Genomic DNA, 17,198 nt, shown 5'->3' on the forward strand with positions numbered 1-17,198 from the left:
CTATTCTATACGAGTATCCCACTCAAGCGCGACAGTGTGAATGGCCGTAGCCACCCGACGTTCTGACAATTTGAGCCGCTTTACTACCTGAGTAATGCCACATCTGACAGCTTCGAGTAGGATCCTGTACTACCAGTCCGCTGTGCCTTCGCATGAGTGTCAGCAGCAGCTGCATCACTAATTCAATCACTCGATTGAATATTACATCTGACAGCTTCGAGTTCCTGTACTACCATTCCGCCGTGCCTTCGTACGACACTAATTCAATCACTCGATTGAATATTGAGTTGCAATTGAATGTTTCCTAATCGATAACCAATATAGAAAGACTGCCACAGCTGGTATCTATTCACTCAAAACATTCACTATCGGGCCAGTAGGTTATAAATAACACCGGCCTTCCCTCACCACTAACTAAACACTGAGCCTTCCCTCACCACCAACTACACCAACTAAGCACTGGGCAGTGGGCCTTCCCTCACCACCAACTTAACATTGGGCCTTTCCGTCCACCAAATAAAGAGCTCGTTCACTCAATTGATCGATTGAAGTCTTACTTATGCATTCTTCACTCCCATCATCCATTCTTCGTGAGAATTTGATCACATGCGCGAATAGGACCAAGATGGACACCCAGCAAGACCATGGCCTACACCATCAATCTCAAACGACGGACTTTACAAGATTCTCCCAGCTTGAAGCAGACCGCCAGAAGGAATTGGTTCACAAGAAATTGCAAGACAAAATTCCAGGCCACATGTTCGATGTGGAGAGCAAAGGGGACCCTGTCTATCAATTTGAAAACACCATTCTAGATGAAGATGACTTCAAGGCCAAGTGGGCGGCCTATCAGAGTCTCAGCGATCAGCCACAAGACCCCGTTGCCGCTGACGATTTTCCACTCGACACGGAGACCCAGCAAGATCTGGTCAAAAAGCTGGTTCAAGCGATGTTGAGCCTGGACGCTGCCAGAGACAAGCGTACGAAGAAACCAATCAATCGCATAAAGAAACTAAGCCTCTGGGAATTGGAGCTGATGGCGTGGGCTGTCCTCTACGAGATTAGGGACATCCAGCATGGCACATTTTCTATGCCCCTCTGGGGGAAGGTCTGGCCTCCCCAGAAATGCCCCACCTTCATGGATCGGTACAGGAAAGTGGAGGAGGCTTTACGCATGCGCAAGACAAATGTGTCCAGCCTTTTCGACAACTCGTTTCGGAAGCGCATCTGCCTTAATCCGGCTGCAGAGTGTGGACTGAAGAAGTTCAACCACAACCTCAATAAGAAGAAGCAATACGAGCGGAACTTCGTGAAGATGGCCCTGAGGAGTCAGGGGGCGGGGCAACTTGCAACAAGAAGTAACAACTTTTCCCACTCGCAGAAGAAGAAAGCGGTCGCAGAGATCAGATCTCTGTACGATAACGACCCGCAATTGCGAGAGATGTTGAACAGCCTACCTGGCAATCAACAAGCAGATGAAAGCTTGATATTCCCAGTCGATAACAACGTCGACGAAGAGGAATGGAACGCAGAGCAAAGATCTCTGAACGATAACCAAAGGCAAGAGGTATTGAACAGCCTAGGCGACAATCAGCATGCAGTAGGCAACGACCAGGAGTGGGTCGAATTCTTGGACCCCTCAGTCGAAACAAGCAAGTGGCCGGAGCCTTCAGCGATCCAGGCGACAACCAATGAGGCGAACTCTTGAGCTCTCAGGCGACAGCCAGCAGATGGCTATTCATGACACGCCTCACTCGATGACGCAACAGCAAGCTTTGGGCACAGAGCCAACTAGTATGCCTGAGCTTTTAGGCATCTGGGGAGTCAATTTCCAAGATGTCTCGTCCCAGGGCTAAGCTGATGATGCTAGCACTCCCAGCGGCTTCAACAATATCTAGGGATAAATGGGCTTCCACAGAATCCCCCATGAACGAGTCCAGTCCAAAAGCAACGATGCAAGCTCAAAAGTCAAAACAAAGAGCTTGTCTGATTATGACGGAATGAAGGACAAACAGAATTGAGTGCGAGAGGCCTTGAGAAATGCTTGCATTGCGCCTTGACGCTAATCCAATCGGGTCGGACGGCGCCACATGCGATGTGTTGGTTCTCAAGACGTGAGTGCCTGGTTCCTAGCTTGATGGATTGTAGAAATGATACGTGCTCTACGTTTGGTCGAGCGTTGGCTCTTCAGCCTTCCAATTATGACTGATGTTTGTGGGGATTGAGGAGGCATCGTTGTTGTCAAGTCTCGCATTGGCAATCCATCTCTAGATGGTGGGTGGTGCCTAATGTAAAACATTCTTTTAACTTAGACTGATGAATGAAGCCATTCCTGGAACCTGCCTACCTTAGCCGCGTTTTAGAAGTTTGGAAATGTGCTCTGGCTTGAACGACTCCAGCTCCCTGGCGTTATATGTCGTCACCGGAGGTGCTACCCTACGCTGAAGATACCTAGTGGAAGCCTCCTGGACTTGTTGTCACACTGCTTTGGCAAGTCATCCCCCCGCGTACTATTCGTGTCACAAAGCTCTCGTCCTACGATTCTTATTCACGGGTTTGCTAATATCACGGTCTAGAAAGCAGAAGCGTATTTTCTTCAGGACTATAACAGGACGTCAATAATGAATCCGGAAGTCATCTTCCCGAGCCTTAGACAAAGCGATAAGAGGACTCTTTGCGCACGACGCGTCCATAGTTTCGGTTGTGCGGTCCACGGCTAGGTGAGAAACTTTGTCTGAACATTGTGAGCTGATAAACGAAGTAGGAGAGCAATGTATCATTTTTCATCGATGAAGCAAACAAAACATGACTCGGACCAATCGGCATTGATGGCAGAAGGTCGATCGCTGCTCCTCTTGGCCTGAACACCCATTGGAAGTAGCATCGAACCGTCGTCCCGTGGTGGATCCGCTGCGACGTCGAGCGGTGACAGGACTGAAGCCAAGCTCCGACATGACCCGTGCGGTTCGTAAGGATGGGTGGGATACTATTGTCCACAGAAGACTGAATTGTCTTGAAACTGTTCAGTGTTCGGGTGAGTTGGGTTTGGCAGGAAACGTAAAGCATCAGTGGAATTTCGGCATCATTTCTGGAAACCCGCTTCAGCTGAAGCTCAGCGAGTGCTAATGAACTCCTTAGCTCCAACCTCCATGAGGGTGGTGATGGACGTCACCCTGGCCGGATGGCTAAACCTAAAAGAACCCCACAGGCCGACAATGCCTCAATAATTACTCCGGGGCGCGCGTGCTCAGCTGCAACCCAAGCGTCAATTCAGACTGGAATTGCGTTTACAGCACAGCAAAAACACGGTATAACTTAAACCCCACGAATCTCCCTCAGAAATCAGTAGCGCGCATGCTTGGTTTCAAAGGTATGCCAAGAGGCTTGCCGACCTGCCACGAGAGTCTCCATAGAAGCCCAGACTAGAAATGAACATAATCAAGGCGGGCCGAGAAGAATGCGGGGCCCCGCAATCTAAGTGGATCTTTCTCTCGTGACTAGCTGTCAGGGATAGAAGCTACGGATGAGACGGGGTTGAGGGCATACGGCACAGATAGCGTTAAAAAGGACAGCGTCAGCGGCCATAAGAGGGCCCGCGGTCCGGCCGACAATGGCAGAGAGCCGTAGATGCCAGATCCGAGCAAGCAGAGCACGAATCTGCAGCGTTCTGAGCTGACCCGCAGTGAAACAATGCGCGTGTTGGCTTCCAAGGTTTCGAGAAAAATGTCAGATCGAGTTGCACTGGCAGCTGGCCCTTGGCCTTCAATGCTGCAGCTCGGCCTGTCATGTTGTACTGACAACATTCTATACTTCCAAGGTTGTACAACATGCAGCAAGGACCCGTGTGACAGCAACGTTGCCCATAGGAGGGTCCATGTTGAGCCTCAATGATGCCGATCGCACCCAAACCGGTGCGATGTTGCTAATCTACACAGGGCTTCGCGAGCTTCTGGTCACCTCGTGGTCCAGAGCGGCGCCACGTTCCCTAGCACCCGCGGTCGTGAAAACTACACCCCGCTCCAGCCCCAGCTGAGTTTGACCAAGACAAGCGCAAGGGGCTAGTGTTCCCTCGAAGATGGTAGTTCGCTCGCGCCAAGCTTCTAGAGAGATCTCGTTCTGACCCCTGGCCAGATGACACTCGCTGAACCACATCATCGACTTCCCTCTGTCTGCTGTGTCCAAAGACCGTCGGCCACATCTCTGCGCCCGCCAAGGGCGCTGATATTCTACCCAAGCGTGATCGTCAGGCTGGCAGGCGGGATTTGCACAGCATATGCTATTGGACGAGACTAAGCCAGTTGAAGTCTATCACAGCGAAACCTAATGCGGTGACTCGCTGGTCTTGGCGGGCAGGCTGTCCTAATCGGACTGCCGGGCCCAGGGGTCCAGCGTTTCCATGTTCCATCAGTGCGGAGAGCAGAAATTAAACCCGTGAGATCCTTAAAGCGCGCAAATAGCGCCGTGCAATAATCGTAGATGCCCATCCTTCTTTCTGTCCTGTCGCGGCGCGTCTAGTATTGCACTGCAGTACATACAAATTTACAGCATTGTCGGACTGTCCTGAGTAAACACACAGCCAACATGGAGATGGACGAGATACGGGGAGATGGCTACGATGGCAAGGGCCCGACCATTGCCCACATCAACAACCCACGGGACCCTGAGAGTCCTAGCACCGACAGCTACCAACGAGCCGGGAAGCAAGTTCAGATGGCGCCCGACGCCCCTGAGCCGCGAGTATCATTGTCAACAATACTGGCCGTCTTTGTCAGTCTCTCCTGAGATGTTGGAGTCCTAGTTCAGAACTAACACTAGGATAACAACAGTTTATGGGCCTGTCCTATGTTCCCGCTATCAGTGCTGGTCTGCTTCTTCCCACTGGTATCCTGCAACAGATAGGACAGCAATTAGGCGACACGGATAACATTATATGGATCCCTGGTGGATGGTCCGTCGCTTCTGCAGTTGCATTCTCGATCGCTGGTGGCCTCAGTGACGTGTTTGGCCGTCGCTGGGTCCTTATGTCTGGCCAGCTTTTGACACTGGTCGGCGCTGTAAGTTCTGGCTTAGCCCTTAAAAAAAACCACGCACCGTGCTGACAACCCTGCAGATAGTTGCTTCTGTCGCAAACTCAACTCTTCAGGTCGCAGCAGGAACAACCATTATGTAGGTAAAAGCCTATGTCTTGCCTCCGCAAGCAGTCACTAAACAGAGACAGTGGGTTTGGCGCTGGCACCATCTTCGTGGGCTATCCAGGAATCTCGGAGTTGCTTCCGAACAAGTATCGGTACGTGGAATTTCCAATGGACACGTTACACTACCTAGTGCTGACATCCACAGTGGCATCGGTCTCGGCTGGACTGAGTTCTGCATCAACATCCCGTGGGGCTGCCTCAGCGTATACCTCGCAACCCAGCTACTGATCCATGCGACGTGGCGGTGGGCCTTCTACATTGCCATCATCTACGCGGTGATCTGCATCGCTGGCACGTTTGTCTGCTACTTCCCACCCTCTCGCCCTCAGCACGACTATGAGAAGTCTCGATGGCAGGAATTCAAGGAACTCGACTTCATTGGCCTCGCTCTTTTCACAGCAGGCCTCTGCATCTTCCTCGTGGGCATGACTGATCTGGGACACGCGAACTTCTCCGTCCCTCTTGTTGCCTCGACAATTTCCATTGGTGCCGTCATTTTCGTGGCCAGCTTCTGGTATGATTTCACCGTGCCGAAGAATCCTATCTTCCCGTTCAAGCTGTTCGCCATGTTCCGACAATTCACCGTGCACCTCATCATCCTGTTCATCTCCGGCATGGTCTGGCAGGCCGTTGTTACTCTTGCGCCGCAAATTACTCTCTACGCCTTTACAAACGATCCTATCCAGATTGGAATTATCATGATCCCCTCCACGATGTCAGGTGTCCTGGGTGGCTGGATCATACCGTCCTTTGTGCACAAGATCAAACATGTGCGGTACCAGATCATATTTGCCCTTGTGATGCAATGTGCATTCACCGCCAGTTATGCTGCAGTCATCCCTTCTAACCGGATGGCATGGAGCGCGATGCAGCTGTTCGGCCAGAGCTGTTTTACGTGAGTTCTACTTCCTGCGCTTGAGCCTATGGAAAGACCGCACATATGCTCGGAAATTTCTAACCAACTGATTAGATGGGTCACCACCCTTGCGTACGTCTCTTCTGGCCTGTTCGTCCCAGTCGAAGAGCTAGGTGTCAGCGCCGGTCTCCTTGGAACCTTCCGCTCGGCCGGAGGCTCTGTCGGCAACGCCATCTTCAGCACGATCATGACGTCCGTCGCCAACAAGAACCTGGGCAACAATCTCGCTGGAGCAGCCATCGGCGCCGGCTTCGACCCCTCGAACCTGAGCGCCCTCATCCCGGCTGTCATTGAGAACGCCGTTGGCGTGCCCTTTGCATTCGACGCCGTTCCAGGGGCCACGCCGGCGGTCATCGCCGCCACAGGCGCCGCGTTCAAGGAGACTTACGCGAATGCCTTCCGGATGGTGTGCTACGCTACCATCCCCTTCTGCCTTGTAGCCACCGGGGTGGCATTCTGGGTTAAGGATCCCTCTCACCTGTTGACCAACCATGTTGCTGTTCAGCAGGAGAAGGAGGTTCTTTCTGGAGTTCAGCGCCGCCCGGAGGACGTGGTAGGAAAGCGAGCTGACGATAGCATCAACATCTAGAGGGGTCGAGTAAGCGACGTGTCTGGTCACAATCGCAATGTCGGTCAGTAATGCAATGCGGTATCAGCGCTATTTAGCTGTCTTCTGAACAAGGTCATGTACATGTGGATTTAGATGCATTAGGTGTAAATTATGACAGTCATGCTAAGCACGCAAGAACTATTGGAGATCTGCCTTCAAATGATGTGATGTTTGCTCAACTCTTGATAATGCGTGGATCGCATGGTTTGAGTCCGGTATTGACACCTTCCACACTGATACCTCTGGGTGGCCTTTATCTGTGCCCACCCGCACCTGCATGGCAGAAACATGGTCAAGTATGATTTCTCGCAACTTCAAATGGCAAAGGATAGCCCCGTATGGAGTATACGGATCCAGGAGGTAATGAGTCCAGCACGAAGGTGAGCTGACGGGACGCATTCCGTGCCACATGCTCCTAAGCCTCAATCATGCCGTCCCCGAACGTCGATTTTGTACAATGCCTTAGTTTGACTTGTAAAGTAGGTTTTCCGATCTGAGCGGAAGGTGATGGTGTGAAGAATGAGAATGTTACAATGACTATGTGTGGAGCGACCATCAAATATTTGTAGATGCGACTTTCAATAGGATCTATTCACATGCTTCCATACAACGAGCGCTATTTTCGCAAAAAAAAAAAAATCAAGTTTCGCCAGTCCGGCTGCCAAGCCGGGCGCTGCGCTATCATTGTGATAAATGCCAATATCTGGCGTCGCTAGCCTTAGTGTCTAAGCGTAGCTAGGAAGGACTTCCCACCATTTTGAACCGACCCTCAAGCTTCTTTTCTTCTATACACCGGTTACTAGAGTCGCAGTCATTATCGCTATAGAGTTTGGCTGAGGCTGTTCGTCTGAGTTTCGCATTCTGAGGGTTGAGTTGCGAAGACTTGGCAAGTGACTTAACATATCCAGCGCTTCAACCTTCCACGGGGTTCGCTTTGACCTTCTTTGAGTAAGTAGTCTGTCTAGACTGACATGGATATATATTCCTACCAAGTTTGTACCAAGAAGCCCCATGTCTGCACCTTCGACTCAATGAGGGGCCGTGGAGGAACTGCGTGCACCGCGTGCTCAGTACCCTTGCAGTAACAAGCCACTGGGAAAAAAGAGCCAAAATCTTGACGGCGTCGTACCAAGTATTGACTATAGTGTCGTAGTGGACATCTAGTCCTTTGGCAAGTATATAGTTCCCCATGCACACCGAGGTTTCGGAAGGATGCAAACATACACATACGCCGCCTCCCTATTCGTACTCGCTTCACATCCATCCTGTCAACAACACATTGGCCTCCGGAAAACCTCAAAGCCACCAGAACAAAACAATCATCATTATAAAACCAACTCTATACCATCTAGTTGTACTCCTCAACGATATATTGATCCATCTCGCCGGCTTCTCTGAACTTGGACCCTGGCGTGATCGTTTTATACCTTGATTCATCTCCATTTCTTAACACTCAAATACTTGGATCAACAGAATGGCGTCTCGTCTCCGAGCATGGCTCCTAAAGAAAATGAATTCAAGAGGCAGGAATCGACCTAGACATACTACATCTGCAGTTCCAAATCCACACTCGGCTCCAAGCGCCCGCGAAATCGATCCCCCGCCGCCTTACCACAAACTAGATCTTCTCGCTGAGGGCATTCGCCAGCCTTCGAGAACCACAGAAAGGGCCGAAGACACAGAGACTCTCCGCGTCCGGAACTCAAGACCTCGGGCCCCATACGCCAACTCGCGACCCTTAACTCCACCCCGACATATGAAGACGTCTATTGAAACTGCTCGGGCTGCCGGTGAGACCGCTGTCACCGGCATGGTCCGCGCTCTTGACGAGCAGGACCCAAAAATGGTCGCCGCCCGTACCGCTCAAGCTATTGCTGTGGCTGTCTCCACCTCACGCTCCTATACTGCCTTCATTGCTGCTGTTACTGCAGTCGAGAGCACCGCCAGACTTCTCGCCGAAGACTCCCGCGACAACATGCCGCTTAGTTGGTACAAGGAACGAGCAAAGAATTCCATTCGTACTGCTACCGACACTGCCATGGCCGCCGATGCCGGTCTTACGTTCATTGGTCCCTGGCCCTTCAACCATCACGACAACCGTTCTTCTAGGTTTCCATCACGAACAACTCACCAATGCCCAACATGTTCATATGTGCCGTCAACAGGTTGAGGCCTTAGTCTTTGACAGACTTATAATCATTGTGGCTGTCGCAATCGCAATACTGAAGTTGCATGAGCAAAATGCGAAATTAAATACGTTTTCTCATGCAATTTGAAACCATGGGCTCGCTATGGCACATACAGACATCCGCACACATGCGATGTGCCTGGCAGAAAAAGTTTTGACGGTTCTGGAAAATGTTAAGGTACTATACGTCATATAAAATAACGCCAACACAACAAATTAGAACAGCGAAATGGGGACGAGGACTGTCAGAAGCAAGAATCAAGGCAGGATTTTCAGGTGGAGGCTCGCAAGGCGCAGACTCTTCTGTGCTGCTGTAATATAGGTAGAACTAATCTGCTTCTCCTATAGCAATTGACCAAAATTTATGTCTAAGCATTCAACCATCCCTTTCCATAAGTGACCGGGAAAACCCACAACAAACCCATTATCCAGCAAACAGGAAATTATGACGATTGCAGTGTTGATCGGCCAATGAATGGCGATGAGCTACTTGGCTTTGGGCACTCTTCCATTACCGCTGCAATCAGTGCACGTCAGTTTCTGAGCACCATTGCAAATACTGCATGTGTCTTTTCTGTACGTGTCTCTACCACCACAGCAGTAGGGATTAATACATGGCACCTTTCCCTCCCCGCTGCAATTGCCGCACTTTTGAGTGTTCCTGGTGTCGGGCATTGTGGAATGGCTTGTCGAGGGTAGGCTTTTGCTGATATAGAAAGGCCCTAATAGGTATTAATTGAGTTCGATATGAGCCAGCGAAGCGTCAATAAACTTCACCTTTGATGAAAAGAACTCTTTTTTTGAGAGAGAGATAGAGAGAGAGAGAGAGAGAGTTTATGCGTTTCTTCTTGTCTTCGCAAGCTATTCAGAAGAACGTTAGACAATCTGCATCAAGAATGTCTTCCACGAGCCAATTTAGGTGCTGAGTTCTTGAGACTTGAGGCACCAGTCTTTGTTTTCTTTTCTACTCAGACATTTATTTGTGTGATTTGAATTCGTTTGCTGGTCTTGTGCTTTAAACTTACATCTTGTCGTAAGGGCTTTTCGAAGTCTGTCTTGTATGTGATGTCGGTGTTTCTTGAGCATGAATATGGTGGATTACATCAGGTCCTGAGCTCCGAAGACGTCTTTATATATGTTAGACTTTAAGTATCAATCACATATTCGACTCTATCATTCTGACCAGTATCTCACGATGAGTCTTGAGAACGGCTCCAGAAGGCTACCAAGCTTGCCCTTCGAGGGAAACCAATCACAACTCCCCCGTCCAATCACTGTGTTCCCAAGAGTCGCTGTCAGAGCCGAACAGTGTCGAAAACGACAGGCGCGCATGAAGTGACTGGGAACATGAGCTCATGAAGCAAAGTCCGGAGCCAGCAAAAACGTGAATGAGATAAAATCGTCCGTCACGGCATCGAGGGGAACATTGGCTGAAAATACAGCAAGGTGTCGCTGTGGCTGCGCATGATGGGGAAGAATGCGACTGCATCGCTGTCACAGAGTTTAGCATCATTACAAAATACTATGTTCTGTGCATATATGTTACTCGCCATCCCGAATGACCAAGTTGTAAAGAACCCTACTCACATCTCACGTTTCTGGTGCGCAGGCATGTCACTTGGAGCGTAGGTTGTATGGTTGCTTACGCTCACACACTCTCCTCCGCAGTTCACTAGCTACAACAATACACGCCCGAACGTCCTGCGAATACTGTAAGTGACTGTGGTGCAATCGGGTCCAAGGTAGTGATGAAGGCGTACCCGCAAGGTGGGCTGTGGGAATTGTCGCTTCGACAGCGAGGAGGAAGAGACACATGACTGTATCTGGCTACACCGGTGCACTTCCACCACACGGCGGCTGTGGATTTATTCGGAAAGCTGAAAGGCACAGTGTTTACACATTTCGCAGAGGGCGTCGGTCGAGGCCTTGTTGATTGGCTGGCTAAATGTGTACAAGGTGGACAGGATCTTGGTTGCTGAATTTTCCAGCTAAATTCACACTGTTCGTGGCGTGGCCCTGCGCCTGTGAAGATAATCTGAAGATAAGTGGCATTGCAAGTCAGCAATCATACGAGCCTCTTGCTGAGAGGCTACGGTACGCAGGCAGGTGCTAACAGATGGCTAAAGGTGCAGTGCATGTCATTCGAAATTGTCTATGGCAAGGTCTGACGCAACAGTTTCCCAGCGTGCCGACGACGAAGTCATCACCAGATTCTTGCACTACATCCCTAAGAACTGCATGATATATCCGGGTGAGCCCAGTCCTCGAAGCCAAATGCCCACCTAGGTAACTCGATAGCCATGATTCATGGCGATGGCAACCATCATTGACGGTAGGTCATTTAGATCTCTGAGGATTTGTTCGAGCCTCTAGCCTTCGAATCATCAGGCATGGGGCTGGGAAGCTTGCCATTATTGCTTCGATGGACAGAGCTTATCCGTGGAGAAGAGGGCGAACAAGATACATGAAGTATCAGATGTTCCTAGCCTTATCGGACAAAGGTCATGAAATGCATAAATCTTCACCTGATGATAGCAGTATTCATATTCAGTTTATCATGTCTTTTCCTACTAAAATCTCTATTGCGTGGTTTGAGGCTCCATAATACAATGATTTGACACGTCTGCCTTGTTTGGTCTGACCTCTTGAGTAAACGAGATGTAGGATGGTCTACTCACCGTCCGTTCCTGACCAAATGGCCCACGGGGCTACGATGTAATTGTGGCAAGAGAGGTTCTATGTTGAGGGGGAAATGAAGATAAGTGTGTTTGATAAGCCGGATTGGGTTTCTTGGCTATGATATCAAGCAAGCGAATGGGAAAGCCAGGCGCGCAAGGAGTCTGCGTACCTTCATGGCCGAGTTGAACAGAAGGTTTGGCCAAGCAAATGAATTTCAATGGAGGTCCTGGAGCTCAAAAGGGACTGAAGCTAAAATTCTCTCAGGTTGTCTGATCATCGCGGCAGAAACCACCATTCTTGAGACTGATTGAATTCTCGCGCTGTGGTGGCGGTCGAGCCCGCTTCTTCCCAGGATATGAGTGAGACATATTTGCAAGGTGTCTGTGCACGCACAAACTCTCAATTTGATGTCTTGCTTAGCCTGGTCCGCTATTAGAAATATCTTAGAACTTATTGTCCATCAAATGCGGGTCGATTGGGTGGTGGGACTACCCATCCAGGCCATCGTGCGAGCTTCGTCACTGTATCGCCACAAAAGTTTGTGGTTCCAGTTTTTGTGCACCCGACCCTGCCGACCGCCGACGTGACTGAGCGGCCGAGCTTGAGCAGACCACATCCAGCATTCATCAGTGCTTCGTCACGGAAAAGATGGATCGTGAGATTAACAAGCACGTCATTACCAAGCACCCTTCCCCAGCCCGGGGACTCCTGTAGCCACTGAAAGAACCAACAAGACTCCTTCAGATATCCATGCTGACTTGAAGTGAGGCAGAAGGACAATTTGGTTGGTGACTTTCGACTTTAACATTAAAGAGGGTATACTCCCTGGGTATCTACTATTCCTCGTAAGTCTGCCTGGCTCCATGCCTTTCTTCTCTCCCATAACGTGGGCCCCGTCGCAGATATGCCTAACTTCCTGCCCTGTGAAGATGTCCTCTCGCTCTCGTGTATTCGGCTTGACGCTACACTCTCAAGGTTGTCCTCCTCTCAGTCCGTCTCGGAAGCTGGTGCTGCGTGACTCGTGATAATATGGGCCGGGGGATCGTCGGTGGCGAATGCAACAGCTGCGCGCACGGCTGCTTTTAGTCTTGCGCGTCGTCTCTTTCATTACGCGGCCGTCGCAGCCATAGTCGCCGCTTCGTGCCAATCACGATCCCGTTCCAGGCCCTTTCGAGTGTTTGTATGGTGTGTTGACATCCCGCGCCGCACCTCATGAATCCCTAGTCTTCGTCGACTTGTCGCTGGTTCCGTCTCTCGGATGGCCCGGATGCTTCGTCAACCATGCCTCGTCGTCTGCGTTCGTATATTCCTTAGACTCATCCATGCTGCCTGAATTACTGTGGTGCACTGTGATTTGAAACTCTCTTGTCCTCTGAATGCCCCCATTTGGGAAGGGTGCCTGAGCTTCGTCGCTTCCGTTCGAAAATGAGGCGCGGACTCGCGATTCAGTGAAGGTCTTGAGGGCGACCTCTCGCTCGTTGGGGTTGCGGCCCCCCGGTAGTTGGGAACTGCGAGGATGAGGAGTGCTGTGCGAGTGCGAGTTGTGGAAGTAGGCGTCGGCCCGTCCGCTGCGTGCCAATTTGACGATTAAGCTGGCCATTGTCATTTCGATATTTAACTTAGCCGTGTCTGTTAACATTGTGAATTAGCGATTGCGATGGTGCCATGATACAACAGGGCGGGCGGCAGCAAGCCTGAGTGGTGCATTGTCACTGTCTCGGAAGCATCACTTACACACGAGTGGGTGGAAGAGCATGAAGACAATTTGATTAGGAAGACTCATCAGACCTATCAATAGGACCTAGGGGAGTGATCATAAGCATTTGCTCGTAATGGAAGTTTCATGGTGGACGGCGAATACTCACATCCAGGAGAACGGAAATGAACATCAACCTGGCATTGAACGAGACCAGAGGAGAATATTTCATGAGACCATATTGATCGACAAGGCGTTGCTTCACGATCCTCAGGAAGTAATAGTTGAGACCGGCGTCGATGAGGCAGATTAAGACTTTTGATATTCTGTCCCAGTACCTATTGATCTCGACGTACGTAGTGCTCACCGGAGGGACTCGATGCGCTGGAATGAACTAATCGGTATAAGAGTCAGTGCTTGTCACTCTCGAAGGTTGTCGGTGCCGGTGAAGGTCGAGGTTATCTACCCCTAAATCAGAATTGCTGGCATAGGTTACACTCACTATACAAAATACAGCAATATTGATAGTCGTCATCACAATAGCCGTTCCCCATTTCAGTCTCCGTACAATATCCTGAGTCTCACAGATAATGGCTATCCGGTTGATAATAACTTGCATAAGAATCTGGACCTCGAAAACCCAGAAAAACAGGAGGAAGAACAAGACAGGAACGCTGTCAACGTGGTGTTAGCTGCCTGATTAGCCTCAGCTCGACGACTGAAAGTTCGTACCTAGGGGTTAGAACCCCGTGGAACACCAAGTTTGCCAGAATCAGAATCGCGATGTTGGCAACGATCTCGACCCAGATCATGTAAACATAGGAGCTCCGTCGGGGGTTCTTGCTCCGCCTTGTCTGCTTAACAGCCTCCCATACTGTCAGCAGACCGAAGCCAAGTGTGAAGCCAACAGCCAGCGACGCAAGGGTCTGGTCGCTGTTATCGGATGCCATATGCGCTTTCGCTTGGCAGTCTGGATCGGGATGTCGATGTTAGGTTACGAGTCAGTGTCCCTGGGGGACCGCGGAAATGCGGGCTGCGTTTTTCTTTAAACATTTTGGACGGTGCCTCGTGGCGATTTACAGAGCGTGGCAGCAAATTCTGAATGCACTACGGAGCATCTCTGAGCTAATGGGCTCCACAGGCGCCCCTGAACTAGTGACGCACATAGACCATGCGGAGCAAATGCCGACGCATGGGCGAGCCAGGGAAATAAAACCGGAGGTGCACCCAAAATGAAGTAAGCGGTGCTGAGATTGCAGGCGAGGGAACTTGTGGGTTTGGCTTGGGCCTCGGTGTCCCGCTGTCAGGTGTCACCTACGAGTGGTGGACGGTCTCGGAATGGTGGGTTCGGGGAAATGCCGACGTTTGGAAGCTCCTCTCCCTTCTAGCGCAGCCCGGAGTGATCAGACAGATCGTTCACCTGCGGTTGGTGTTCGTGCGAGATATACCGTTCATGGTATGATTCCTCGAGAGAGACGTAAATGATCCTTCCGGCGCTAGACCGGACCCTCGGGCGCCACACTCGACCAAACTATGCGGAATTCAGGTCGGCATGCCGACCCCAATAACTCGAAGGATATCAGAATACAACCGCAAAGTCGCCGATAGGCTAGTGCCTGTCCCAAGATCTTCCGTCACCTTGGTTGCGACCCCAGTTGGCGATGCAAGAGCCCTGTCTAGGGTACCAGCAGTTTCACTAGATGCACTCTAAGCGGGGCGTGGCTGATCTAACGGATCGTGTTTCTGGTTCTAGGAACGCCCTGGGTATACATCAACTGCTATACCGAGGGACCCAAATAATGATTACGCGATCCTGCAGAGTATGTGACGGTGGAAAGTGAGGGGGTTCTAAATCCCAGCCACCGCTTTGACTGAAACACATGTCGGACTTTGTACCTTCTGAGGTGAGGAATGTCAGCAGCCATCAAGCCGAACACAACCTCGATATCTTGAACCGGTTATAGATAGAGACTGGTATAATATATCAAGTGGTCGCCCTGGCATACAAGCAGGCGAGAAGACGCGCAACCCCAATACACGTGTCGGATCTTGACTGTGGAAGAGAGAGTTGCAGGGGGGTGCTGGTCGGAACGGGCCGCTGCAACCCTTCGGGGCATTAATCGCACGTGGGGAGGGTGGAGGAGCATCCACGAACGCGACGTCAGGTAACACAAAATTAAAGAGCCGCCTCATCCAGATGTGATAGATTGCGTGTGCATATGACGGGCAAGTGACACAAGAGATTCGAGGATGACAGTTACTCCAGTCATCGAACATATCATGGCAGTATGTCCAGCACAGCACCGGAGAATGTGACAACTCACAATGGCTTCAGGTTCGTTATGCACGACCCAACGGCAGTTGGCTACGGAATTCACCTTTCCAAGGATGGCGATCCTCCAAGTGATATAAGCGAGTGCTTATATAAATTATGGTTTATAGGTCAAGGTGTGTTCAATGCCGACCTAGCCAGCAAATGCAACTTATAGCGGGTGTTATACACATCAATTCTCCAGGCTCGAGATCGTGGATGGATCTGCCAAGAACGCATGACTCGGCCTCAAGCAGCAGGTCTCCATTCAACAAAACAGACACAGTGCTAGGAAGCAGAATATGACCTGCTGGCTTCCACAAGGCTGACGCGAGGCTGACGCGAATGTCCACCAGGTAAGAGGTCGAGGCCGCAGCGGGACTGCTGTCATGCTGCCCCTTTCGGTAGATGGTCAAATCACCCAGGTCCAGGTGCAGCCCAACGGTACTGGCTGTGACTGAAATACTTGGATTGGCACGGGAGAAAGACGACAGAATGTGCATCTGCTCGTATCCTCGCCTCTGTGTGCACTGATGCACATTCACCGAGTTTCGTCCCAGGGCAAGCGCAAATATGGAAAATATGCCCTTTTCATGTTCACGCTTTAATTTCGAAGCCATTCAAATCGACTCGCGTCCGCTGTCTGCTCAGCTATGATATTGTACATCCATATGACTGCACCTTTTTCAGACCATACTTCCAGAGGCCCGGCCAGGCTCACTGGTCCAAGCGGTTTTCTTGGGAATCGAAATTTCTCGACATTCGCGTATAATTATCAGTATTAGAGATCTTTCATCGACGAGCTCTATACTGTCAAAGTCAAGTTTTCATAGGCCGTCTTCGGCAAACAATATCTTCAGAGTTTTTTTGAATGGTGTCTTGAGAAGATGAAGCGGAACACCAGATCTAGACAAAGGAAGGGCGGCATAAGCTGCTAGTGAAATCCATTTCAAACGCTGGAGTGACACAGGAATTACCCGGTCTACGTGGTTCTGACTGTACTCTTCTTTCTCGCCAGATGTCTGTATATCTGATCGAACTTGTGTCTCCATGTTTCGGCCAGTCTCAGTCCGTCGAAATCGTATGTGCATATGGTTACCAACATAGAACAGATCTTGCCAGATGCCCGCAAATTGCGATTTCCTCGGTAAAAAAAGATCATGCAAGCCCTTTTCAGCATTGAAAGATATGAAGCATTCATCCCACTCCATTCTGACTGGGCTGAGAATATGGGAGGGGAAGCTTGTGTTGATCATATATTTAGCAGACACCTTCGACGGCTCAGGACGACTCCAGGTGCTCATTGCCTCCGTCTTCTGCTTTAGAAACCCCTCGACTTGAAATGGTAGACAGCAGCCAGTTCTCTTTTCAGCCCGAGTGAACATTCACTTCTTAGTCAAGCCATTTGGTTTGAAACAAACAGTTGAAAAAGCTTTTTCTTGAGTAAAAGCACCTGATCTTCTTGTAGAGCTGATTGTCATGTCAATCCAGACCGATGTCGTCACGCAAGTCCGAGGCCGTCCTGAAAGGAACAGGAGTCACAATGTTTCCACGCCGCAAGCGTCTCATGCAGCGCTGCTAATGTACCTCAACGTTACTCTCA

At 50.4% G+C, this 17,198-nt stretch overlaps 4 protein-coding genes across 4 annotated transcripts; 3 read left to right on the forward strand and 1 right to left on the reverse strand.

Moving 5' to 3' along the window:
• Window positions 1-625: 625 nt before the first annotated feature.
• Window positions 626-1,708, forward strand: J7T55_002062 (uncharacterized protein; the record flags this gene model as incomplete). The annotated part of the gene is made up of 1 exon (XM_053133434.1): window positions 626-1,708. The coding sequence occupies one exon, from the start codon at window positions 626-628 to the stop codon at window positions 1,706-1,708; it is 1,083 nt and encodes a 360-aa protein (XP_052988621.1).
• Window positions 1,709-4,581: 2,873 nt separating this feature from the next.
• J7T55_002063 (uncharacterized protein) lies at window positions 4,582-6,700 on the forward strand (the record flags this gene model as incomplete). The annotated part of the gene is made up of 6 exons (XM_053133436.1): window positions 4,582-4,767; window positions 4,827-5,054; window positions 5,111-5,166; window positions 5,219-5,287; window positions 5,341-6,090; window positions 6,166-6,700. The coding sequence occupies 6 exons, from the start codon at window positions 4,582-4,584 to the stop codon at window positions 6,698-6,700; spliced, it is 1,824 nt and encodes a 607-aa protein (XP_052988622.1).
• A 1,495-nt stretch (window positions 6,701-8,195) lies between these two features.
• J7T55_002064 (uncharacterized protein) lies at window positions 8,196-8,891 on the forward strand (the record flags this gene model as incomplete). Its single annotated transcript, XM_053133437.1, has 1 exon — window positions 8,196-8,891. The coding sequence occupies one exon, from the start codon at window positions 8,196-8,198 to the stop codon at window positions 8,889-8,891; it is 696 nt and encodes a 231-aa protein (XP_052988623.1).
• A 3,907-nt stretch (window positions 8,892-12,798) lies between these two features.
• On the reverse strand, window positions 12,799-14,234 carry J7T55_002065 (uncharacterized protein; the record flags this gene model as incomplete). The annotated part of the gene is made up of 5 exons (XM_053133438.1): window positions 12,799-13,217; window positions 13,323-13,389; window positions 13,454-13,678; window positions 13,787-13,958; window positions 14,017-14,234. 5 exons carry the CDS (start codon window positions 14,232-14,234, stop codon window positions 12,799-12,801), a joined length of 1,101 nt encoding a protein of 366 aa, XP_052988624.1.
• Window positions 14,235-17,198: the final 2,964 nt, after the last annotated feature.

The sequence above is a fragment of the Diaporthe amygdali genome, assembly GCF_026229845.1.
Source record: "Diaporthe amygdali strain CAA958 chromosome Unknown NODE_37_length_474048_cov_65_229390, whole genome shotgun sequence".
NCBI classification, from domain to species: Eukaryota; Fungi; Ascomycota; class Sordariomycetes; order Diaporthales; family Diaporthaceae; genus Diaporthe; species Diaporthe amygdali.